The sequence below is a fragment of the Prinia subflava genome, chromosome 2, assembly GCF_021018805.1.
Source record: "Prinia subflava isolate CZ2003 ecotype Zambia chromosome 2, Cam_Psub_1.2, whole genome shotgun sequence".
Classification (NCBI taxonomy): domain Eukaryota; kingdom Metazoa; phylum Chordata; class Aves; order Passeriformes; family Cisticolidae; genus Prinia; species Prinia subflava.
The window spans coordinates 3,060,918-3,086,991 of NC_086248.1; the positions used below are offsets into that span (position 1 = coordinate 3,060,918).

General features: G+C 48.6%; 1 protein-coding gene across 1 annotated transcript in view; it reads left to right on the forward strand.

Annotated features, from left to right (window-relative positions):
* Positions 1 to 6,362: 6,362 nt before the first annotated feature.
* Positions 6,363 to 26,074, forward strand: part of BLK (BLK proto-oncogene, Src family tyrosine kinase) — a 50,073-nt gene continuing 30,361 nt past the window's right edge. Inside the window, exons 1-2 of the mRNA XM_063423267.1 lie at positions 6,363 to 6,663; positions 24,954 to 25,053. Coding sequence (XP_063279337.1) covers positions 24,955 to 25,053 — 99 coding nt within the window. The 5' untranslated portion in view covers positions 6,363 to 6,663; position 24,954. The remainder of the gene's footprint in view (positions 6,664 to 24,953; positions 25,054 to 26,074) is intronic.

A 26,074-nucleotide genomic window follows, 5' to 3' on the forward strand; every position in this document is an offset into this window, starting at 1 on the left:
CGATTTCCTCTCTCTCTTTCATTCATACCACCGAGCCCTGAACCTACCTCCCACCAAGCAATAACCCTGGAGAGACCTGAAAGGGAGGAGCTGCGCAGCCTGGGTCCTAAACATCCTCCGGCACCCAGGAGAGGGAGGAACATCGGCGATGCTTTCGGCGTGGCGAGCAGGGATGGAGCGCTCCGGTGCAGGGCAGGTACCCTCAAGGCTTGCAGGAGATGCCCGGAGAGCTGCTGTGCTCCCGAAGGATGCAAGGATGCAGCAGCGTCTCTGGGAAAGCTTCAGGGAGGTGTCTCGCGGCATCCTGGCTGGTACCATCCATCCCCGGGCAGGAACCAGCTTAGGAACCAGCCTGTGCCTGAATTTTGTGCTGGGGGAGCTCCTGTTGCTTCCACAGCTGCCCCAGTGGGGCCAGGAACCATTTGAGCTGCTTCTGAGGAGGGACTGAGAGAGGCAGCGCCCCGGCTGCCGGCTGAGTGGGGTCCAGGATCAAAGGACGGGGACAGAGGGGGTTTCCTTCCTTCCTTCACCACAAGTTGGAGGTTAACCCCTCAAAACCTGGGGACCGCTCTCCAAAGCGCCACACACATCACGCACACATCTGGGGGCTCAGAGCCACCACCCGTGCAAAGCTGGGGCTGCGAAGGGTTAAACCTTGGCCGGCGACCCCCAACCATCCAGGCCCCTTCCCACATTCCCACATTCAGCTTTTGTGAGAGAAACCCCTTCACAGCCTTTTATTTTCTTTTTTTTCACCCTTTTTTTCCTTCTCCTGCCTGAAGTATCCCTCCTCCCCCACCGCGGGCAACAGGGAGAGATTTACAGCCCCTTCCTGAGCTCCAGCATGGAAGGGCTGGGAATTCCCACCTCCCTTGGAATGCCCTTGGTACCCCAGACCCCCACAGCAATTTAGAGGCTGTGCCTGCACAGGGTTTGGAAGTTTGGAGTACAGAGAAAGGAGGTGCAGCGATGCAGACTCGAACAGCAGCATTTCCACGTTTCTGATGAGAGCGCAATTTTGATTTTTTTTTTTTTTTTGCCAGCATCCATTTTTTGTCAAATCTCAGCTCTTCATATGCAAACTCAGCCTGGTGATCAGCTCTCGCTGTGCTGCAGGGAGGCACCTGAAGGCTGCTGATGATGGAGAGGCACCGAGGGACATGGAAGAGCTGTTGGCTGCATGTTAAAACTGTCTGAGCAAGAACTACAGGAGCTTTCAGCAGCAAAAGGAATCCCAGAATCCCGAGATGGGTCAGGTTGGAAGGGATCACAGTGGGTCAACTGGTGCCACCTCCCTGCTCCAGCAGGGCCATCCCAGAGCACAGGGCACAGGGTTCTGTCCAGATAATTCTGGAATATCCCCAGTGAGGAGACTCCACAGCCTCTCTGGACAATCTGTTTAAGGCTTGGTCACTGCACAGGAAAGTTCTTCCCCATGTTCAGGTGGAATTCCTTGGGCATCAGTTCCTGCCCATTCCTGTTATCCCAACTGTTGCTGGGTTCCACAAAGCAGAGCCTGGTCCATAAAGCACGTGGAGATTCAACATTTTCAGCAGCCTCTCATCCAAATCAAAACTGTGCCTGTGCCCATGAACCAAACAGCACCAGGGAACAGACAGGCACAGGGTGAAACAGCCCCTGGCCTGGTTTTGGTGTGGGATGAGCAATCCCAGAACATGACTTGGGAATGACCAAGACTGGGGCCCCTTCCTGACAAACAAGTTGGATTCAGCCACCCAAATTTGACAGCCAGGAGCGCTGAATCACAGGGACGTGGCCAGACAGGGTCAGCTGGCCTCAGGGCCAGAGCCCAGGTCTAGCAGGATGAGTTTACAGCAGAGGTGCTGCTCTCCAGGCTGGATGTCTGTCTGTCTGTCTCCTCACAGGAACAGACCACACACTGCCACACGCTCCCTCTTCTGTAAATGTTTATTTTTAATTCGGTTGCGTAATGGATTTCAAATGAGCTGCCACAAGATAGCAGTGAAAGGCTGCAGCCACGTCCCTCTGAAGCCAGTCCATGGGGTTTGAATGTTTTTTGGCCTGGATTTATCTTGGATAAATTGTCTTCATCCAAAAAAAAACCAAAAAAAACCCAAAAAAACAAAAACCAAAAAACAAACAAACCCAAAAACTGGTGGGGAGCTGCTGAAGAAGAGTGGTGCTCCCACTGGTGATGCTCGAACATCCACCACCAGCTGTGGACACTGAAATTTGGTGTGATCAGACAAAATAAACCTGTGCAATGCCAGCACTGTCCACGCCTATGGCTCAAGGTTTTTTTTTCTTTTCCTCTGACACAAGGAATCCTTTCTGTTTCCCACAGAGCTCCAGAGAATGCGAGTTCCCACAGCATCCCTGGGCACAGGACCTTTTCCAGAGGACTGCTGAATCCTTGGGAACACCCAGATGCCAGCCTGAATTTTTGCTGGGATGAGGTTTTGCAAAGCCCAAGCTGGAAATTGCTTGCTGTAGTGGTATTTTGTAGAATCATGGAAGGGTTGGGGCTTGAAGGGATCTTACAGATCATCCAGTTCCACCCCTGCCACAGGCAGGGACACCTTCTACTATCTCAGGTTGATCCAAGCCTTGCCCAACCTGGCCTTGAACATTTCCAGGGATGGGGCAGCCAGACTTCCTTGGGATCCCCTGTACTGATCTGAACACCACAAACTCTGTCAGGTGCCTTAGAGCCCCCTAAATCTTGAGTTGAGCTGCCTCTTAACACCCAAAATGGGCAGAAATGACCATTCCTTTATCACTACAGCAGCAGCTCAATTCGATTTGGATTTAAACCTTCTGCTTCTTGCTCTTTCTGCTGGATTTGGGTGATTTCTGCATGCAGGTATCCTGCTAACAAAGCATGGAGAAACTGGATATCCTGGCAGGGTTGTGTGGCCATTCTGTGGGACCAGTGCCGGAATATTGCAAGAGCATCAATGGTTTCTTCTCAGCTGGTCCCCAAAAAAAGGTTTTTCTCCTAAAGCAAAGTCCCTCTAAAGAAAAGTTCCAGAATTACCTGAAGGGAACATACAGGAAAGCTGGGACAAGAACATGGAGCAACAGGACAAAGGGGAAAGGGTTCAAATTGAAAGAGGTTGTCTTTAGATGAGATATTAGGAAGAATTTCTTCCATACGAGGGAGGAGAGGCCCTGGCACAGGTTGGGCAGAGAAGCTGTGGCTGCCCCCAGATCCCTGGAAGTGTCCAAGGTCAGGCTGGACAGGGCTTGGAGCAACCTGGGATAGTGGCAGGTGTCCCTGCCCATGGCAGGGGGTGGAACAGGATGGTCTTTAAGGTCCTTTCCACCCCAAATCTTTCTGTGATCCTACGGTTCTTTGGGGCTCAGCCTTCCAAGGATGGGAAAAGGAGGCTGTGGTGTTCCCAGCCATCATCATCCCATCCCAGCCAGGAGCAGCCTCCACACCCTCCACAGGGACTTGTACCAGGAAAATCCTCTGGCATGGCTGGAGGAACACCTGGGAGCAAACCAACCTGGAAGGGTGGCAGAGGCACCTCCAGAGGGCAGCAGGTCTCCAGGTGATGCTGTCCCCTGCTGTCCCCAGGGGCTGCAGAGGCCAGCTGTGGTCACCTGGCTGCTGCTCATCTCCATGGATCACTGGGGGACCTGGCACTGGCCTGTTTCAGTCCTCACAGAATCACTGAATGGTTTGGGTTGGAAGGGACCTTAAAGATCATCTCATTCCAGTCCCTTGCCACGGACACCTTCCACTAGATCAGGTTTCTCCCTTGGGTTTTCTACTTTATTTTCTCTGTGGGTTTGTCCCAGGTGAGTCAAACATCAAAGACCAAACAAAGGACAATTGTGCCTGAAATCCTACCAGTCACAGAGGCAATTTTCACCCCTTTTTTTTTTCAAAGATAAAAGCAGATCCATTAGATGATTCCATAACTAACTTTGTAAATGTGTGTATTGAGTTAGTGAATTATCCTCCTATCAACTCAAAAAAATTCCCAAGACCTAGAATTTATTTCCAAATAAAATCCAGGCCCTTTCCAAAGATTTTGACTGATTTGTAATGGCTTTCCTTTAATAAACCTACTAACACAATTCATTGCAGCAATCCATGAAATAAAAAGCATATAAAATCTCAGGACTGATACATGTTTTTTCCACCTCTCTTTTTTGCTGGAAAGAAGGGATTTCACTTTTTCCACTCAAAATATTTGTTGTAAATTAATCCCAGAAGTGTTAGTGAATAAAAATTCCTCCTCCAGTCTTACCTGTCCACCCAGTAAAGCTTCATCACCAAAACCCACAGGACTGGAGGGGTCTTTAAAAATGCTGTAATTGCCCTGGACTAATTTCCTAGGCTTTGTGAGGAAGGGAAAGGTAAGAAAACCTCATCTCAGACTTCTGCTTTAAGTTGGGGTGACTGAAGGGTGGAGTCCAAGCTGCAGCTTCCCTTCCTTGCCACCCCAGAATCACTTCCTGCTCACTCCTGCAGCAAGAGCTGGGTGGAATTCCCTGAATTTGTAACTGATTTTCAGGGAACACAGCTCTACTTCAGCAATTAGTGGAGTGACAAACTGAATCTGGACAATCTCCTCAACCCAGGACAAAAGAATGAAAGACCGGTAATTGGATTTTTTTTTTCTTTCATCTGAGCTGTTGTAATTTTTTTTTTCTATTTCTGAACCAAACTGACTCTTTTGGGGACATTAAAATGTGAACAGCACTTGAAATGTGTTGGCTAGTTAGATTCCTCTGTTTTGCTGTTTGTTCAAACTGATAAAATCAAATGCTTGCAACACTCCTGATGTCCACTATTCCAGAGAGATCCATACTTTGGAATCTGCCTCCAGACAACTTCCCCTGCAGAAATCCATCAGAAGAAGGGTGTTATCTCAGCCAGTGGTGATCCTTGAAACTGCAGGACCAAGAGTGAAGTTCCAACCTTCTCTTAAATAATATTTTCATCCCTCATCTCAGAAAAAAGCTGATCAGCATCCCATTGCTCAGCCAGTCTCAGCCAGGATCCCTGGTGTCCTGTTTGAGGAACCTTTGGCTGGTTTTCCTTTCTCCTTGTCTCAACATGCAGCGGCTTTATCCAGAATCCAGCAGGATCAGGAGGTGACACTCATCAGCTTCCTGGCCTTCAGAGGAGTTGGTGGGTCTGGAACAAAAGGAATGAGCGTGAAAATGAGGATGATGGAGCTTCACAGCATTGCACGGTAAAACAGGAAGGACCTGGAGCTTCTGGAGTGATTCCAGAGGAAGCCACGGAGATGCTCCAAGGGCTGGAGCCCCTCTGCTCTGGAGCCAGGCTGGGAGAGCTGGGGGTGCTCACCTGGAGAAGAGAAGGATCCAGGGAGAGCTCAGAACCCCTTGCAGAGCCTAAAGGGGCTCCAGGAGAGCTGAAGAGGGACTTGGGACAAAGGATGGAAGGACAGGACAAAGGGAATGGTTTCCCACTGCCAGAGGGCAGCAATAGATGGGATATTGGGAAGGAATTCCTGGCTGTGAGGATGGTGAGGCCCTGGCACAGGGTGCCCAGAGAAGCTGTGGCTGCCCCTGGATCCCTGGAAGTGTCCAAGGCCAGGTTGGATGGGCTTGGAGCACCCTGGGATGGTGGAAGGTGTCCCTGCCCATGGCAGAAGATGGAACAAGATGAGCTTTATTTTCCCTTCCCACCCAAACCATTCTGTGATTCTCTGGTGCCCAAAGACCCTTTGGAATGGAAGGCACTGAAATCCTCCAGTGCAGGGAGATCTGAGCTGGGCCTCTCCCCCAGCAGCTCCAGATGGGCCCTGGGTGCTCAGCACAGGCAGAGCTTTGTGCACTACCACAAGAGTTAATTGCACAAAACAGAGGGAAGGCATATCTCACAAAATCTCATGCACAAGTGATAAAGAGATACCAGGATGTGCTGCCAGCTCTCTCCTGTGCTGTTCCTCCTATGCCCTAAATGGCATCAGCTGTCTTTACTTGTTGAAGAAAGGAGGAAGAACATGACCAGTCTCTAGGTGAGGTCTGAAGCGGAAACAGAACCTCAAATGGAAAGTGAGTGAAGTTAGAGCCCCGTAACCCAGCTGATTACAAAAAAAGAAACTTCTCAGACTCGAACCTGACTGGTGATAAGCTCTCTGAAAGTCAAGTGCATGCAATAAATAACCCCACCCCTTCCATTGGCCCAGACTGCTCCGAGCTGTGAATGGGCCAATTTAGACAGCTCCAGACCCATATTTCTCCTCCCATTTTCAGACCAGCCTTATACCCTGAGGCTCCAGGGGACGACTTTCAGCTCACCCCAGCCTGAATGAGGGCAATTCGGGGCCCTGTTTGCAGCAGGACCAGACTTCTTGAGGAGCCTTTGTGGGTTCTTCTAAGGTAGACGCCGTTCTAATATTAGTAGTGTGTGAGAAGTGTGGTCACACTGCCGGCCCTGCACTGCTATAAGTGTAACAAACCAGCTCCATCTGCCATTCAGCTGCTGACAACAGGAAACCACCAACAGCAACTCAACACACACACACGACAACAAGAAGAATTAGGGTTTTCTCTGTCTGCGTGCTCCAAGGATTGGAACTCACCAAACGGAGCTGATGGTCCCGAGCTGATGGTCTGGAAGGGGATTTTCAGCTCTGGTGGACAGCTAAGATTGAGTGGGATATGATTTAATCTGAACACAGGACCCTCAAGGTAAGTGCAAATGATTTTCCAGCAGTTTTCCCTCCTTCCTGCTGCCTGTTTGTTGTCTGGTGCTCCGCTGGGCATATTCCCTTAGGGTATTTAAAGCTTTAAAGGTCCATCTGTGGACCAGTGATTATTAAAGCCTTTAGGGTGGGATGTCCAATGAGCCAAACTGCTGTTGTGGACCAGGAGAGGGGGTGTGTCTGTCTTTCCTTCTGGCAGCTTCCCAGTGCTGGGATTGGGAATTCTCTGAGGTGGGACTGATGCTCCAAGGCGGAGGCTCACCCAGTGCATTCTCTCTCAGGCACAAGTCAACTTTTTTTTTCTCTTAAAAATCGTGAAAGTAGATGACAGCCAGGAGTGAATGAGTTTCATCCAACTGCATTTCTTGGAAACGAGAGTGACAGGAGAAAGTGAAATCAGGGACCCAGTTCTGAAGCTGACGGGAGGTGGAAGTTTGGGTGCTCAACCTTTGGGTGCTGCGGACAGTGTGGGGAAGAGTTGAATCTTCAATTCCCCATTTGTAGAGATGAGCATTTGGGAGTTTTGAGAGTTTTTGCCTTCTTCCACCCCACAGATGGTTTAAATGGTCTCACTGGGTGCAATATTTTGTTTTCAGCAGCTCCTCCACTGAATCTGGTAAAACCACTGCAAAGTTAACGCTGTTTGCAGACAAAGCTTCTGGCAAAGTTGGAAATCTCCAACGGAGCTATAGGAAGAGTGGACTTGCTTCATCTACCCTGGTCACTTCCCAGGATCTGCACTAAGCCTATAAATTTCATTCCTGATTAAAATTTAGGTCAGGCTCAAAACTCCAGAGCTTTAAGTTGGAGCATGGATATTTCAAGATATCCGTGCTTGCTGTAGCACTTTTGGGAGGGAATAGCATTTGCTGTCTTGTAGGGTATTTGCATCTCAGACCTCCTCAGGTGTTTCCTCAGGGCTTTGTGGCCCATTGTGCCCCACTGAATGCTCTTCAAAGTGTTTTAGTTACCCCAGTCATGATTTGAGGCTATTTCTTGCCTCTCATGACGGGCTGCTCTGATATTTAATAGAACTTTAACACTGCCAGCAGTGAGGGTTCCTGCTGCATGCAGAGCACATGCACATGGTCCCAGCTTGGGTACGTGCTGGAGATGGAGAAGGCAGATGGAAACGAGGAATAAAAAAAAGGACAGCTGCAGGGCAGCCCAGGCACCCTCATTAATATGCTCGGTCAGTCATTCTGTCAAGGTTTAGGTCATTTTTATCAGAAGATTTGAGGGCTGCAGAGCTTGTGGTTTCTCATTCATATTCTGCTTTCTTCTCCCAGACCTCCTGCAGCGCTTTCATTATAATGGTACCCAAAAATCAGTGAAAAAAAACCCTTCTGGCCCATTCTTGTTTTGTTCTGCCAATACAGGGCTATTGCTGCCCCGTGAGGATTGCAAAATCAAAACCTGAATTTTCTTGTGGAGGAAGAAAGACCCAAGGCATATTTAAGTGAAAATTTTGCAAAGGTGCTGCTGATTATTCCTCATCTTCTTTTCCAGTGAATTCCCGTGTTCGGTTTAATCAGCGTGGGGTGTTCTGGGATGCTGTAATACCCCAGGCTTTCAGCTGAGATGGTGTGCTCCCAGCTCCTCTTAACTAAACCCACAATAACCCAGGATGGGCATCCCATTCCCTCCTAATTTGGGCTGTGTGTCCCTTTCAAACACAGCTACCAGCTCCTTTATTTCTGCTTTGGGACTTTCCTCCTGACTGACCTTTCAACCTTTAATTCTCTGTGGCGCCTTGATGGGCACATCAGCATCCCAAAAGGCCTTGAGGACATTTTCAGGAACAGCTCAGGTTTTCTGTCATCTCAAGCAGGTGTGGAAAGGGGGGGTTCACACGGATGGATTTCACAGGGATCACAGGGATGTGCTGAGCAGAGTAGGAGTAAATCCTGGGCACAGTTACTTCATCATTATTCGCCGTCCTTCTTTCCCCTCATTCTTTCCATTCCATCTGTGTTAAAAAAGGAGTTTCCTCACTGCTCCTCCTCGGTTCATGAGCCTCTGGAGGCAAGCAAGCGTTGCCTCCATGTGGGTGAGTTCCCTTGTAGCCAAACATTTCCTCCTGGGGTTCTATCACGGGCAAAAAAATCTTTCAGGACACCCGGGGCTAAATCCTACAGGAATCCTGACCAGCCCCGAAGTTTCCATCCATGTCTTAATCCCGTGTGGTGCAAGTCAGCTTTTTTCATTAGGCTGACACCGCGTTGCAAGATCAGAAGTAGCTGTGGGGGGTAAAAAAGGATGAAATTCCCCCTTGCAGAGGTCTTGGCAACAAATTAAAGCCCCGGGGTCCTGATGCTGCTTGTGGAAGGAGCAGTTGCACCACTGGACATCACTGGACAAAACAGGCTATGCAGGGTCACAGTTCTTGCTTAAAAATAAATAGGAATGTAAACCAGAATTCCAGTGTTTCATGCTGGACAAGACATTTGCTTCTCAGAGGTCAGCCCGTTTTCCATATCAGGTTTAAATCCATCAAAATGTCCAGACAAAAAATCTCCCCCACCACCAAAAACCAAGATGAAAGCACAGCAGCGCCTTGTTTAGTAGTAAAAAAAAGAGGTTTAATTACAATTTTTTCCAAGAAAAGGTTGCAACTGAGCAGTGTTCCTGTGGTTTTACGGAGCAATTTTGTCTTTGTTAATACTGGCAAGTTTTAATTTCAAAAGCGTTGTGGCCTTGCCTATTCAAACTTCCAAACCCAGTGATAAATGCCTGAAGGAGAGGGACACAGTTGAGCAAAGGTGTGGGAAGTGTGAACTGTGTGGAATTACTGCAAGAAATGATGTTGCTTCATTTGCTGGAGAGACAGCAAAGAGGGAGGGAATAAACTTGCTGTCCTCGATGGAATCATGGAATGGTTTGTGTTGGAAGAGACCTTAACACTTAAGGATCAGCTCATTCGAACTTCCTGGTATGGTCAGGGACACCTTCTACCCAAAAATCCCAGGTTTTTCCAAGCCCTGTCCACCCTAGACTTGAACACTTCCAGGGATGGGACATCCACCACGGGCAGGACAGGCAGTCATGAGTCTTTCAGTGAAGGAAATTAGTGGTGGTCATCAGGAAGTCATTTTAAGGCTATGGGAATTGGAGGGCTGGGATAGACTGATAGGAAGCAGTGGGAATTTCCATCACTGAAAGCTTTGAAGTACAAGTTAGGGGGGGTCTCTGAGATTAATGACTTCCGTGGTGCCAGTCCCACATTTCTGCCACCCTGTGAAACACAAGCGGCTTCTGAACTGGAATGTGCTTTTCAAACTCATCCCCCTGCATTTCTCCCTCTTTATTTGTTTGCTTACATACTTAGAAAATAGTTTTCCAAATCTGACCCAACCTCACTGACCATTTCTGCTCCTCTGGAAGCCGTGGAATGTGTTACTGATCAAAAAGCAGCGAGCAGCACCCCTGGGGTCCTGTGTGTCAGGCACGTAGGACACACAGCAGAAATAATAAACACATGGCTCACAAATGAATTCTTTGCTACTTAACGAGCAGAGAAGAATGAAAAATTACTCAGTGTCTGAGATGTCTGGTCTGCCTTGGTGATGGCAGAACAGGGAATGATTTTGGTGGATGAAGGTTGGGTGAAAAACTCTTTGTCCCTTGATAAAGGGACCTTACAGCCAAGAGGAAAAAGAGGAGCTTGGCTCCATGCCCAGGCCCCCATGGTCCCAATTTACTACAGGATGGTGTTTCCTCCTTCATGGAAGGTCCCTCTTCTCCATGAAACCTGGGCTGGGAAAGAAAAACCATAACAAAATTCCTGGTGCAGAGGAGCTGCTGGACTTCTTCCAGCCCAGACAGTTCTGTGCCCAGCACCTGAGCCATGGTGGGATCCAGGATTATGTGAGTGACTTGGAACCCCGAAATTTGGGGCAGAACATCTCAAAATGTGTCTGTGGGAGGATGGTGCTTGAGAATTGGGCTTTGAATAGAGGCTGTGGAAAAATCAAGATGCCACCTGCAATGAGTGATTGAAAGAGGGAGAAGTGATGTCGTGCTAAGCATGTAGAGAAGTTGATAGAAAAGCTTTAAATTGACTTTTATCTCGACATTTTTTCCTGGCTGTCTCTTGCATATTTGGCCTTGACCATTTTAGAAGCAGAGGAAGAAGAGCACAGCTGCTTGAGGCATTAACAGAGCAAACTTGCACAATTATTATTCTTTTTTTCCAGTGAAAGGTGCCAATATTTGTGGTGTTTCTGTGACAGAACCTCTTGAAAAGTGGTGATTTCCTATGGAATGCTTTTCTCCCCCTGAAAATTGTGGTGAAAAAGTTGGAAAAAAGCATTCTAAAAGTCACTGAGTGGTCTGCCAAGGAATAATAACTGTGAGTGGAAGGGAATTGTGAATGTGGGACTCTGTGCAAGACTGGTCCTAACCAGGTGAGAAAAATTCTGGTTGTTTTAGTGCAGTACTGCTGATGCCAGGCAAAGCATGGACACTGGCAAAGCAAGAAACTTTAGGAAATAAGATTTATTCTGGCTCTACAGCAATAAATTAGGTCCAGATCAAATGTGGTGTAACCTGAGAGCGGATCAGCCCCATCACTTCAGTGCCATAAATAATGACTTGCTGTAACAAACCTGGTTGTGAGGTTTGGCTTTGTTCTGCCACATTTCTGTCTCCTTTGAGCACTACAAGGATGTTTTGATATTATTTTAATTCTGAAAATCGAGTTAATCTTCTAATTTTGGATAAAGAATTAAAAAGTAATGAGTTCCTTCTTTCTTTACGAGCATCAGAAAGGAAATAATATTGAGACAAGGTCTTGGCTGCTGCAAGTAGCCAAGAATAGTCACGTTGTGAGTGTAGGACAAGCCTGGCAGGGAGGACTGGTCTGGGTAGGAGTCACTTTTTCTGTCTGAAAAGGCTTTTCCTCACGGGATCCAGACAAAAATATCTTTGTGGCAATTACTAGCAGAATACCTCCCAGCTGCCATCAAGAAAAACCTGCATTTTCATCCCACTCCCTGGAGATATCCCTGCAAAACCAATGGGATTTAATAATAAATAATGGAAGTGAAACAAGAGGGAGCTCATCTTCACCCCGCACTCGGGGTGATCTGGGGCCTGTGTCATCCCAAACACAGGGATGGGATCAGGGAAAATCCTCTGTTTTCCTTCAAACCACTAAAAAAGAGATAGCCTGTCTCTTGGAAAGTAGAGAGCCAACAGCAGGGCTGGTGAAATCAGCATAGACTTCAAATAAATGTAATTAACATACATGGATAAATAGAGTCCAGGAGCCACCATAGCTTCTGGGGACCACCAGGGGCTTGGGTGCAGCCACCAAATATTTAAGAGTGGGAAAGGAGCACCAATATTGCCTGTTTTAGTAGTTGAGATGCTGCCTCAGAAAAGTCCTCGGAGAGCTCCAAAAATGGACTCTCAAAATGGAGTCTGGTGGGTTGGTTATAACACATCAGCGTCTTCCAAGAGCAGCAGGACACTGTCAATAAGCTTTTAATCTGCCAGAAGAGTGAGAACAGGGAGGTTCTGATGGTAAAGGAGACTACTCATTGCTAAAAGGGAAGAGAAAAGCTTGGCCAGCCCATGAAAACAAAGTCTGGAGGAAATGAGCTGCCAGCTTTTCCAGCAGCAAAAGGACTGGGGAAGCAATCCTGGGGGCCAGCTGGGAAAGCAGAGGTGCCTTTATCGTTCTTTGGAGCAAAGAGGAGTTACCTTGGCAGCTGAAATCCCACCAGGAATGCCTTTGGCTCAGTGTGAAATGGATAAAATGCCATGGGATGGGCATTGCTGCAGGAAGAGGCTGTGCAGAGGGGTGGCTGTGGGGTCATCCTGGGGGGCTGTGGGGTCATCTGGAAGGAGGCTTTCCCAGGAAAGGCTTCAAACTGACAGAGGGTAGGTTTAGATTGGATATTAGGAAGAAATTCTTCCCTGTGAGGATGGGGAGGCCCTGGCACAGGGTGCCCAGAGAAGCTGTGGCTGCCTCTGGATCCCTGGAAGTGCTAAAGACCAGGTTGGACAGGGCTTGGAGCAACCTGGGATAGTGGAAAGTGTCCCTGCCCATGGCAGGGGGTGGCATTGGATGATCTTTAATGTCCTTTCCAACCCAAACTATTTTGTGATCCTGTAATTCCGTGATTTCACACTCGTGCAGGGGCCTGCAAAGACACTGGAGAACATCTGAGGGCTGACGTATGAGAGCAGGGTGGAAGCCACCACCAGAGAGACCCTGCTAGGCTGGGTGAGACCACAGCCTCACGAGGGAACAGGGACAGATGGAGCCCATCTGGAGGGACTGGGAGCTGCAAATGAGAGGCTTTCTCCCTTTTTGGTGCCCCTTTTCACAACCTTTCTCAGGGTTCCCCCTCCAGCTGCTTTCAGAAGACACCCCTGGGCTGCAGAAGTAAATTGTCCGGGCTTCTGGACTCCAGAATCTCCATCTCATGACCACGAGATCCCCAGGCTGGAGGAAACACAGGAGGCCTCAGGATGAAGGGATGTGCCCCAGGTGACCCACAGGATACCTTAGATACCAGAAAGACCTTCCTGGGATGCAGTGGGCAAACTGCACCACATCCAATCCTTTTTATTTTTTAATTCTTGCTTTTGAGCTGCGGCCATCACTGGGAGAGCCTTTGCAGCATCTGCTGGGTTTCCCTGCTGCCAGCAGTGCCTCAGATCAGAAGCAGGTTTCTGCCTGGAGCTGCCATGCTGTCTCCTTGTTCCCAGGATGACTTGGCAGACGCTGCTTCAGTGCTCAGCCTTTGCTGCACCTCGTGGTAGCTCCTCCTTCCCACCTCAGCCGTGGATGACAGCAGCTTTCTAAAAGAGCAACTTCCCTTTTCACAGGGATAGGAAGTGAAGCTCATTTAGCAAAGAGAGGTCACCCACCAAATGGTGAGGCCCTGTCCTAAAGCTCAAAGCACTCCAGCTAACCTGACACTGTGCTCTTCTTCCCCAGCCCCAAACATGAGCAGCTCCACCTCCATCCCCTGCCCTTAGCTGGAGGAGAATTGGGAAAGGAAAATGCCAGTTGGCAAGGGGGAGGTTTGGCAAATCTGCAAGGGCTTCCTCATTTCTGTGTCTCTAAGAGCAGGCACACCTGGCTGAGGCCTGCTGGGCTCTGTGTCTGTCCTGATTGTCTTCAGTGTCACCCAGGCCTGGAGGGTGTCAGGGGATGGTGCCAGGCTCTTTCCAGTGGTGCCCAGCCACAGGATGAGCAGAAATGGACATAAAAGAAACCACAAGAAGTTCCACCTCAACCATGATGAAGAAATTCTTTATGTTGAGGGTGTCAGAGCACTGAAACAGCTGCCCTGGGAGGGCGTGAAGTTTCTTCTCTGGAGACATTCCAAACACACCTGGTCGTGTTCCTGTGTCACCTGTTGGAGGTGATCCTGCCTTAGCAAGAGGGTTGGACTGGGTGATCTCCAGAGGCCCCTTCCAATCCCGAATCATTCTGGGATTCTGGGATTCTGGGATTCTGGGATTCTGGGATTCTGGGATTCTGGGATTCTGGGATTCTGGGATTCTGGGATTCTGGGATTCCTGGATTCTGGGATTCTGGGATTTAGAGATTCTGAGATTCTGTGCTGACCCTCCAGGGTGCTGGACTCAGTGTGACCCCCAAGGACTTGCAGGCCCCTGTGTACGGCCTTGCAGCCCTCTGTGGGGTTGTCTTCCTTCATCAGGAGCAGAGCCAAGGCTGATTCCCATCCCGTGTTCCCAGAGGTGGCACTACCCACGTGCAGCAGCCCCCCCATCTCACACACCATCGTGTCCTCAGCCACCCTCTTGCTGTCCTTGTGTCCTGGGGCTGATAAAGGTCTTCTGCCACGACCTCAGCTCAGATGTGCCCCGTGAAGCTTTCCCTCCTGTAAACAACCCCACCAGCGTGGGGTGACCTTTAGCTCGTGCATCACACCCCGCAGATGTCGGCCGTGTTTGTGCTGCTCAGTGGGGGCAGCTGAAGTGTCAGCCCTGTGAGGTCATCCCAGCCTCGGGCTGGCTGAGACCCAGTGTCCTTTTCCCTCCTGCTGCCACTTACAACGCAGAGATGACGCCATGCAATTACCCAAAGAGGCCACCACAGTGGTTTTTGGGGGCCTCGTGTTTGGAACATCTTAAGAAAATACGCTGAAAACACCCCAGAGGAGCCAGCTCGTTACACACCCACCACGGGAAGCCTCTGTAGAAATAAATCCTGCTTCTTATACAACGTGTGTCTCCCAGGACAGAGTTTCAGGCTCTCAATTGAACATGCTGAGGCAAAGTGAGAAAGTCACTTCCTCAGAGCCACCCACAAGTCCCTGGCCAGGTCTGAATTTGTTAGACCACGCTGCTATGGTTGAGTAGGTTCGTAGAGGGATGGGTCTGGCTGGAACATGATGTGTTTCATCAGTAAAAGGGCTTTTTTTAGTCACAGAAAGAAAAGATCATTGCAAAGCCAGTTTGTTGGGTTGTTTCCTAGAATTTGGTGGTTTGCATAGTGGAAGCACAATCCATTCACAGTAATTTTCACTGTTTTTAACAACAGCTGTTAATAGCCTGCGGCATTTGCTGGGGTTTGTGTCTGGATTCTCTTTGTGTTCCTTGCCTTCCTCATTGTTTTTTTCATTGGCCAGGTTGTCTGGGAAGCGCAACTCCCACCCCCTCCCAGGTGATCATTTTTATAATCAAAATAGAGCAAGGAATCCTTAGAGGGAGAGAAAAGAGTCAGTTCTGACACAAAGACCTGATTAAAAAAAGAAATCCCATTAAAAGCATTTGCAAAACCAGGCTGCTCCTGCGATCCGGGGGTGTAAAGCTGCTGGTCTCACGGATGGTGTGGATGTGGTGGAAGCCAGGGGCCTCTGAGAGAAAAATTTGGGAAGGGCCTTCAGCCCCATGGAGCATCTGTCATGGGTCCGACCAGTGGCTCGCGCGTCCTCGGAGCGTGTCCCCAGGAGCAGCAGCGTGGGCAGCAGGCAAGTTGGGGACATCCCACCCCCATCCATGTTCCCTGGAGGGTGGGGAGAAGTCCAGCAGGTTTTTCTCAGCCTCCATCCACTCTCCCATCCCTCCTTATGCTATTTCCTCTCCCCACAATCTGCGGGTTAGAGAGATGGTGGAGGTGCTTCCCAGCGCCTGCTGGATCTGGCACTGAGGGATGGTTTGGAGGGATGCTGTTCCCTCTGTCTGCTGCAAAGGGAGGGGAGGACAAAGAAGTGTCAGGTGTGCATGTCCTAACACTCCCATCCTCCCCATTCTCCCAGGGCCTGGAGGGGAAGAGAGGATTTATGTATGGGGAAGGCTGACAGGAGCTGGATGCAGCTGGGATGAGTAGGGAAGTGTTCTGTTATCCCTGGAGATGCAGCTGGAGGTGTTCAGTGAGGAACTGGAGATGTGCATCCTTCCCTGCAGCCCTTTGCCTCAGCTGAATGTGATGGGAGGGAGCATCACTCCCTCTGAGACCCGATCCAAGGAAATGAATTCCTGAGCACCAGCCTGCCACCAGGTTCATTTCTCCTCTGGGTCCTATGAAATGCTGTCCTCTTCCTAGGAAAAGTCATCTTCTGGGATGCGGGGCCTCCAGGAAGGGCCTTTCCCAGGGCAGAAGTTTGGGTGGCCACATACAAGGGAGTGGAGCCTCATTTCCTCATATTCTCAGGGCTGGGAGGGCCAGGACCTCCCTATATCCCTACAGATTCCTGTGATGTGTCTGCCAAGTGCTGTGGAATGCAGCATCAGGGATTCTGTGCCCACTTCCATGGGGTTTGGATGCCAGACAGGGTTGGCCTGCAGAGGGGATTTCTCCCTGCTGTGTCCCAACTCACCCAGGACCCACCCACGGTTTGGCCCACACCAACATTGGGCAGAAAGAGGTTTGAGTCGAAATTTGGGTTGAAATTCCGAATTTGAAATTCCAGGCTCTGCAGGAAGTGCTGTTGGGCAGTGCAGTTTTGTCACAAAACCTGTCCCACCTGAAGAACCCCAGAGTGTCTGGAGGTACCCAGAGGGATGTGCCTCATTCTCCTGGACCCACCCTCCTCCTTGCCCACTCCAGTGCAGCCCACTGCCCCCAGGTCCTGTGGAGACATTCCCAGCACACATCCCACCTTGCTGCCTGGGCTGAGCTCATGAGGGAAGCACGAAGGGAGGTGGGATAAGCAGTCTGCCCTCCTGCTTTTGCCCTCTCCAAGGCCCTGATCCCTGGCTCTGTTTCCTGGCCTGCAGCCTCCTGCAGCCCAGCTGAGCATCTGTCGGCTTCCAGCGGGATGCAAAGCTCAATGTAAGCAGACATTTTTCCTCCAGACAGATGTTTTGGTTAGGGAATGACATCTCTGGCAACAGGAGGCTGTTTTCTTCTTCTGGAATGAGCAAGAAGCTTTTATTATCTTCTTCTCTTTATTTTTTTTTTTAATTCCCTGTCAAAAAACTTTCTGTGTCTGCTTAAACTCAAGGTCCTGGAAATCTGTGCACTCCCACAGACCCCCAGCCTCACACAGCCTTCTCCCATAGATTGTCCCAGCTCTTCAGGAAGGCCTGGAACAGATGGATTTTCTGCTTGGTTTGCTTGCTTGGGCCAGGTTCACCTGCAAAATCATGGCCTAAGAAAAATGGTAGATTTAGGGCAGATTTAAATTGTAATAGAAATGGAAAGCTGGCTTAGACTGTAGCAGGAGATCCTAAAATAAGCCAGTGGGCTTCAGTCTCTTTCCTGAAATGTGTGCCCCTCACTTAGGGATAAATGACAGGACCACAAAGCTCCTGGATTTGCTGTCTGTCTGCCCTGGGCTGCCAGGGAACAGATATTTCCAAGATTTCCAAGATATTTCCAATTTGGCCACACTGGCTGTGCTTGAGACTGGGACCAAGGCAGGGAGCTGGGATGCACTGGGATGGGGAAGGAGGAGGATGGGGCCAAGAGAAGGAGGCAGCTACAGCTGCTTTGGGGTTCTCTGGGTGTGAGAGGTTTTATGATGGATCAGCCCCAACACCAGCACCTCACCTCAGCAGGAGAGCCCAGCTGCTCCTGGGGGTTCTTCACCTTCCCTTCAAGGACCTTTGGCATGGACCAGAGTGTTTGACAGAGTCCTCATTGCACAAATACAACCTGGTATCCATCAAAGATCACACTGCCAGCAGGATATTCCCAGTTCTGCGGTGAGGATGCCGCATGGAAACCCAACACTCCCCAGCAAGAACCACAATGCTTCTTGTTCTGGGCTCTCCAGCTCTTCACAGGAACTTCCTGCAGTGCTGGAATCATGGAATCACAGAATGGTTTGGTTTGGATTGGGAAGGACCTTAAAGCCATGGGCAGGGACACCTTCCACTATCCCACGCTGCTCCAAGACTCATCAATCCCTGGCTTTGAACACTTCCAGGGATGGGGCAGCCAGGCTTTGGCCACCGTGTCCCAGAGGATGGCTGCAGCCTCCACCCTCTGCCTCTGAGAAAGGCCTTGCTCATGGTTTCAGGGCTCTTTACAGCATGGCACGTTGGTTCAGAGTTGTTTTCTTACCTCCTCTTAGCAACCAAGCTGCAAATTATTTCAAAATATGAGCTAAAAAGGACTTGACCGAAACCCAGCAGAAGCAGAAAACTGTTACAGCAAAAACTGCTTCAGTAGCAAATCTTCCTTCTTATTTAAGGAGCTGATCCACCAAGATCTTCAATAATTCTTCAATTTTGTGTCTTTCAAAGCAATCCAAGGTTGCCAGGTCAGGAAATGTTCTGAGGAGCTATTTTATTGAGGGAAAAGAGAATTGAATGCATCTGTGATGTTCTCAGAACTGGAGGAAAATTTTTTTTACTGAACTTTTTCGCTCCTCACTGATGCAAAAATGCAAATCTGGAATACTTAAATTATTGCATCTGAAGTGAATTGATTTCAGCAATTCTTTCAGGACAGGGGAGGACTTGCAAAGAGAAATTCAGCATTTAAAACCCTTCACAGTAGGCTAGATCTGCATTTTCAAAGTGGTTTTTTTAGGGGTTTTGAACCCATTTCCTTTTAAAAATGTATTCTTAAAAAAAGGAAACATCCTTAAGTTTTAAAATGAATGAAAATATCTGATCTTGGTGAACTATTAAAACTCTTTGTTGCACCCACCACAGAATCTGGTTGGAAAGGGGGCTCATTTTGTGATTTCAGTAGGCTTAGGGGGGTTTTTTTGGAGCTGCCCTCAGAGTGAAACTCTATTGGCTTACTTGGGTTTTAACCTCTTTTTCCATGGCAACTTCATGGGGTTGAGGCAAGTGGTGAGCCAAGACTTCTGCTTTTCTGCTTGATTTGGTTTCCTTTCCTGTACCTGCCCGTGCAATCCCAAGGCTGCCCGTCAGTGTCCTCCACACCCCTTTTGCAGAAAGTGCTGGATTCTCATCAGAAATTACTCAGATCTCTTTTGCCCTGTAGAAGAAAGCAGCCAAGAGCAGTAGGTGATGCAGGGCTGCTCACAGTAAAAATTAGATGGGCAAAGCTTTGAAATGACAGAACCCGGGGCAATGGTGGGAAACTGAGTCCAGGGAGGTTTGGGTTGGATGTGAAGGAAAGGTTCTTCCCCCAGAGGGTGTCAGGCACTGAACAGGTTCCCCAGGGAATGGGCACAGCCCCAAGGCTGCCAGAGCTCCAGGAGAGTTTGGACAATGCTCTCAAGGATGCACAGGGTGGGATTGTTGGGGGTCTCTGTTCAGGGCCTGCAGCTGGATCAATGATCCTTATGGGTTCCTTCCAGCTTAGGATATTCTATAATCCTATGATGTTCAGAAGAGCTCCTTTTGACCCATTCCTGCAGAAACACTTGAACCTGCATCCACCTCTTTGTAGCCAAAATGCCACCTCATCCACCTCTGTGCAGGCTGCTAAAATTGCATTCTGTCATTGCCCCACGTGGGCACCCAGCCCATTTTAGAGGTTCTGTCCATACATCGAATGTTCCTGTGACCTGCACATCTGTCCCACGAATTCAGGGCTGGCTGCACCACAGAGCTCATTGTCCTGGTGTCTGTTTGCTTCTTCAGCTTGGCTCTTCCAGGAACATCTCTGCATCAAATATTTTTTACTCATGACCTGGCAGCAGCTGTAGAACTGTATAAAACTGTAGAATATCCTGAGTTGTAAGGGGCCCATAAAGATCATCAAGTCCAGCTCCTGGACCTGCACAGGACCACCCCAAGAATTCCATCATTTTGTTTCTAAAGCTGGTTTTTGCTAATTTTTTTTTATGCATATAAAATCATAAAATCCCAGAATGGTTTGGGTTGGAAGGGACCTTAAATCTCCTCTCATTCCACCCTCTGCCATGGGCAGGGACACCTTCCACTATCCCAGGTTGTTCCAAGCCCTGTCCAGCCTGGCCTTGGACACTTCCAGGGGTCCAGGGGCAGCCACAGCTTCTCTGGGAATCTGTGCCAGGGCCTCACCACCCCTTGCATTTCTTCTGTATATCAGACCTAAATTTCCCCTCTTTCAGCTTAAACCCATTACTCCTTGTCCTATCACTGCATTCCCTGATGAAGAGGTATATGGAAAAAACTTCCTGGAAAGTTCCTACAAAAAACTTCGTGTTGCCTTAAAACTTTTTCTGTTCTTCTTGTTCTGCTTTGATTTTTGATCACTTTAAAAAAAACTTGTTTTATTAATTTAGAGGTGCAAGGAAAAAAATCCCCCCTCTTAGTTATCAAATAAAACCAACATTTTTAGATGTGAAAAACTATAAATTCGCAAAAGGAAATTTCCATGAATTTCTGAGTTATTGCGGTCTCCCCAGCTCTTCTTTCCACTGGAAAAAAAAAAAAAAAAAAAAAACAAAACTGCCAGGGTGGGAGAACTACTCTGAGTGGTTTTTCTCATTTGTTTTTTCTTGCGAAGGCAATTTTTAAAACCATTGATCAGAAGCGAAACAGGTTGGTGTGATGTGCACTCAACTCAGCCGCCTTTATTTTTGAAAATAAAATTACTTTTTAACAGTTGAAGGATCCACCAGCTGTGGGCTGGGAGCTCACCAGCAGCTTTCTGTATCCAATAACAATATTTTGGGTTTTGTAAAACACCTGCTGACCCAAAGGATGGTGGCTTTCATGGCCAGAGCTGTCAGAGGCAGCTGGAAGAGTGGGACTGGTGGATTTTGTGAAAGCCCAGAGCTGTTCTAACCCCTTCTGTGCGTGGGTGGGAGTGAGTGGCCTTTGTGGGAGGCTTGACTCGAGGTGGGCTGTGTTGTTCCCCTCTCTGAGCTGCTTTTGCACGCCTGTGTCTCTGTCCTGTGCGTGGGGACAAGGCTGAGCCTCTGCAAGGCTGCAGAGAGGTGTTTCCAGTCTCAGCAGGGTGCAGAGAGGGCTGCAGTGTCCCCACAGGTCAAGTCATGGTCCCCGCTCCTCTCAAACCCTGCCAGAGGAGCTGGGATGGCCCCAGCCCCTGGTGGGACTTGCTGAGGTTACTCCAGGCCTTTCCCACCAGCGCCGTCACCAAAACAAGATTCTTGGCCTCTCAGGGTTGCTTTTCCCTGAGATTCTCCTCGGGGTTGCTGTTCCCAGAGGTAATAAGGTTTTTCGTCTTCTCTTTGCCCTAAGTGTTTCACGCCGAAGGCAGAGACGACAACCTGAGCCCGCCAGTCCGTGTTTCCAAGGCTGTTTATTCTTCATTATCTCAGTTCTGTCTCAGCTCTGCCAGGTCTCCCTGGCAGGGTACCTTATCTTAGTTCTTTCTCAGCTCTGCAAGGCATCTCCAGCAGAGCAGGACACGCGGGGGACTGGGCAGATCAGAGGGTCCTGGACCTTTTGTACCATTTCCCTGATCCAACCACAATCCAAACCGTACTTTTTATTTACAGATTCTTACCCATACTTACTCCCTATGTTAACATGTTATTTCTACTCTAAACCAATCCTTGAGATCCAACTCAGCAGAAAATGGGGGACGAGAGCAAGAACAAGGAGCACAGGGGCCACTCCCCAATTCCTCCATCTTGCCTCTTCAAACCCCTATACTAAAAATCCTAGATTCTACATTCACACTCTGTGATAAACTAGCTACTGCTTATTTTGAATTCTCTCAGCTTGTGATTGTTCACACACTGTGGGCATTCACTCCCATGGCCAGGGATCAGAGGCAGTGCCCTCCTGGGCTCTGTGTGAGGCTGGCTGAGCCCCTTGGACAGACCCCAGACCCCCTGTCCGGTCTCCAAACCCTCCAGGGTGGCCAGAGGGATGTTCTAGACTCCAACATTGGCCCAGTGGGAGAAGTAGGGCACAGTGATGATGTGGGTGGTTATGATTAGATTTATGGCTAATCAATATTGCCAATGAATATCTAAATAACAGCTCCATCATCTGTTGCAATGGCTATAGTGCCACCAGGTTGTAATTTCTCCTGTTGAGTCGTGAGACCTCCTCATTTTCTGAACTGCTCAAAGAAATCCAAGCGTGGCGCACTCCACTTAGCCTCAGATTTGGTCAACAGGCTATGGCTAAAGCATTACAACATCAGCAAGTTCAGCTAGAAATGTACAGATTTTCAGTCTTCAGCCCTGCAGAATCCACAATTGAAAAACACCTATGGAGCTACTTTGGGATCTATCTCTGTATTTGACCAGAACTGAGAGCTTTTACTCACCCACCCAAAAATGAGTGTTCCCCATCTTTGGGCTGGATGTCCTACACGTGTCCCTGCCAGGGTGAGGACCCACTCAGGAGCTGTTTTCCATCTTGGAAGATCAGTTGGTCCAGTGGATCCAATCTCCAACAGCATTTTATACCCTTTTGCAGGCCCCAAAATCATTGCAAACATATAATAATAATAATAATAATAATAATAATAATAATAATAATAATAATAGCAAACATAACAACAACAATAATAATTATTATTTATTCATTATTTATTATTAATTCCATTAATTATATGAGCACCCAGTGTTCTTATGATTGGACGAATTACCTTGCCCTACACTGAGCGGAAGGGGAGAGGGAGGATAAGTGTGGGAGGATATATTTGATGGCCCAAATATATTTCATTGCCATCAGTTATTGAGAGCAACTGAAAACCCCAAAAGAAACATCCATGAGCCCGTGGATGATCTGTCAATCCTTTCAGAAGATCATCCTTGTGACATGACTGGCAGTCAAAGCAAATTGCTGACTCGTGCTGTGTCTCACATTCCCTAAATCTGCCGAAAATGTGGCACTTGCATGAATTATCTCTCATTTGGGAGCAGAGTATATGAAAGATCCCAGGATTTTCCAGTGAGACCATAACAAGAACAACAAATCAATGTCAAACATATAGATGATTTTCTGTCTTTCACAGCTGGTAGTGAATGATAGCTAAAACTTAATCACCATCCAGCCTTGACTTAAAATGATACCTTGCTGTTCCCTGTGTAAAAAGAAAATTCCGGCCACTCTTGTGGCAAAACCCCCACGATCCAGAATCTGAAATCCTGGCACAAAGTTGTGAGTGGAAGAGCAGGAAAAGTTCCCCCAATAAATCATGTACCATTGCACCACCAGATCTGCTAAGCAGAGCAAGCTCTGGGTGTGACCTGGAGGCTGCCAAATGAAAATGAAATTGCTGCAGGGACTGCTCTGGTTGATTTAATAGGTGAAACTCTCCCCCCAACCATGCTGTCAGTGCCTGGAGCAGAGCTCGGGGCTGGGGACAGATGGATGGACCATCTGTAAACCCAGGTCAAAGGAAATCTCAGAGATGAAAAAGTTTTGGATAGGGGGAAAGTGTGTATCAGGCCATCCTGATATATTTCACCAATTCCTTCTATTTTGCACATCTCATCAGTGATAATAAAAAGAAAGCAGAAGGGAGAAGACATTTAAAAAAACCCTTAAAAGACTGTGACGGCTCCATTAGAAACCTCATTTCAGAGTCCCAGATTTTGAAATATTAGATCTGTGCTAGAAAGCAAAAGAAGTTGTTTTTACTGGAATATTTTTCCCTGTGATTCTGACTTGCTGGGAGCTTTTCTGAGCACACTGGTTGGAGTCTGACTACCAAGACACAGTGCCAGACTGACATTTGGGGGGTGTCCCTGGACCTGAGGTCCCTGATCCTCCATGATCACTGCAGAGCTTGAGGTATTTTGGCAAGAATAGGAGTCAATGTGTCTCTGCACAGCTATGAGTATTCAGAGTTTGAATTTTGGGGGTTTTTGGGCATGTAGCCCACACCTTCCAAAGCCTTTGGTTCAAAGTAGGAATGGGGCAGGATTTGGCACTGGATGTTGTACTTCAGCAATGCTGGCTTCATCTGCTTCTTCATTTTTGAGGCTCCAAGCAGAGTTTGGCCATTTTGGCTACCCAGACCCATTATTATCCTTGAATTCCTGACCAGAGCTGAAATTACATTTCTAGCATGAAATTCAAACAGTCCTCAAGCCCAAGTTTGGAAACCTTAATGCAAACCAGGTGATGGCCCATGGAAAGGGTTTGATTCATTTGTGTCTGGTGATCCTTGAGGTGCCCAGGAGGTCTGAGACATCCATAGGATGTAGGAAAACCTAATCCATGATTTCTGGGAGAGCCACACCTTGTGGTGTGAGCACATCAAAAAGCACCAGATATTGCAGATGGATGAGACAAGCCCTCAGCCCACACTTTGCAGGCAGGGCAGATGCAAGTTGCACCACATTCCTTAAACTTCTCACAGTGTTCCAAAGGTCCAAAGAGGTCCTGTGGCTTCCTGGACAACGCGAGTGTGAGTCCGTGCTGCTGAAACGTGAGGAGCAGCGGGACGGGTTCCACGCGCGGCCACATCCGCGCTGCCCTCGCTGCGTGGGAGGGACACGAGCTGCAGAAAGCTCTGAGCAGCCTGAGGTGACTCGTTCAGGGCCAGGGACTGTGTGACACTCCTGAAGCCCTGGTGCAGCTGAACAGCTCAGCACAGGGCTATTGATAAATCCATCTTCATCCCCCTGGTATCTCCCAGCTCTGGAGCATGTTCAGTATCAGGTGGGGATCTCGGAGCTGGAGAGGGGATATATCCAAGGCAGTCATTGGAACCTCTTTTTTCTGTTTTTTCTGGTGACTTATAGTGTCTATTTGAACCTCATTTGCAAAGTGTGAAACACCCGAGTCATGTGGGAACAGAAACCATGGGGCTCACAAGGTCCAAGGCAGCAGGAGGACTGGAGACAGGATGGGTTTTGACTTCTCTCTTCACTGTCCCATCGTCCTGCATTCTGAACTTCTCCAGCTTGTTCCTCATGAATGCAAAGACTGTTTTGCCCCTCAGTGCCTGCACCGTTCCCCAAGAGCAGTCTCATTAAAAACCATTTCTGCTCTTCCTTCCAGGATGGGGTTGTTTGGCAGCAAAAATCAGCTGATGCCCAATGAGAAACCCACTTCTGGAGGCAACCCAAAAACCAAGAAACCTCCTCCCGCCCCACCCAAGGTAAGCCTGCAGTTTTGTGTCCTTTGGGATCCCCCCACAGCTCAGTTGGTATCTGGAGTGATGCAGGCAATATTTAGAATCACAGAATTATTTGGGTTGGAAAGAACCTGAAGGCCCATCCAGTTCCACCCCCTGCCATGGGCAGGGCACCTTCCACTATCCCAGGTTGCTCCAAGTCCTGTCCAACCTGGCTTTGGACATTTCCAGGGATGAGGCAGCCACAGCTTCTCTGGAAAACCTTTTGGACAGGGATGGGAAGGGCTCCGAGGAACCTCTGTATATTTAAACCCCCTAAAAAATACAGTGTATTGGCACTTTGAAATATCTTCTCATCAGCACTTTGAAAGCCAAGCTGATGTTGCTGACTTGCAAGATGGGTCAGATTCAGGCTAAGATTCAAAGTTGCAAACCACAATGGAAACTTCACCACTGTGAGTCCTCAACGGGTTCAGTGAATGGGGTCTGCAGCCAGCCTGCGTGGGGTGAGCTGAGAACCAGAAATGTTGGACATCTGCTGCTCCCTTTGCACTCCCTCAGCCTCTGCTGGCATGGACACAGAGCAGGAAGGAACTGGGGAAGGATTTAGGACACCTCAAACGACAAACTTCTTGTTTCAGCTTTGTAAGTCAGTTCACCTCTGTTGCTGTCCAAAGGACAAGAAGTTGTTTTGCCTTCCCTTGCCCCTGCCAGCACTGCAGCCAGCAGCCAGCACAAGAGAAACTCGAGGTGCAGCTCTCATGTGAAAACCATCTTGAGCCCCGGGAGAGGGGAGGAATTGCCAATCATTGCTTTTTATGACAGCTGGAGATGTTTTTCACTCCTTTACTTTCATTTCTGAGCTCTCCCGTGGCTATTCAGTCCAGTTTTCATGACAGCAGATGTCAGATTGACCAAGAAGATGTTATTTTCCTGAATTTCATTCTCTCCAGCTCACTGGAGAGGAGCCACTATCAGTATAAATACAGTATCATTGACCACCTTCTGCCATTTGCTATTTTTTGCCACAGGCACTCAGCTCTCA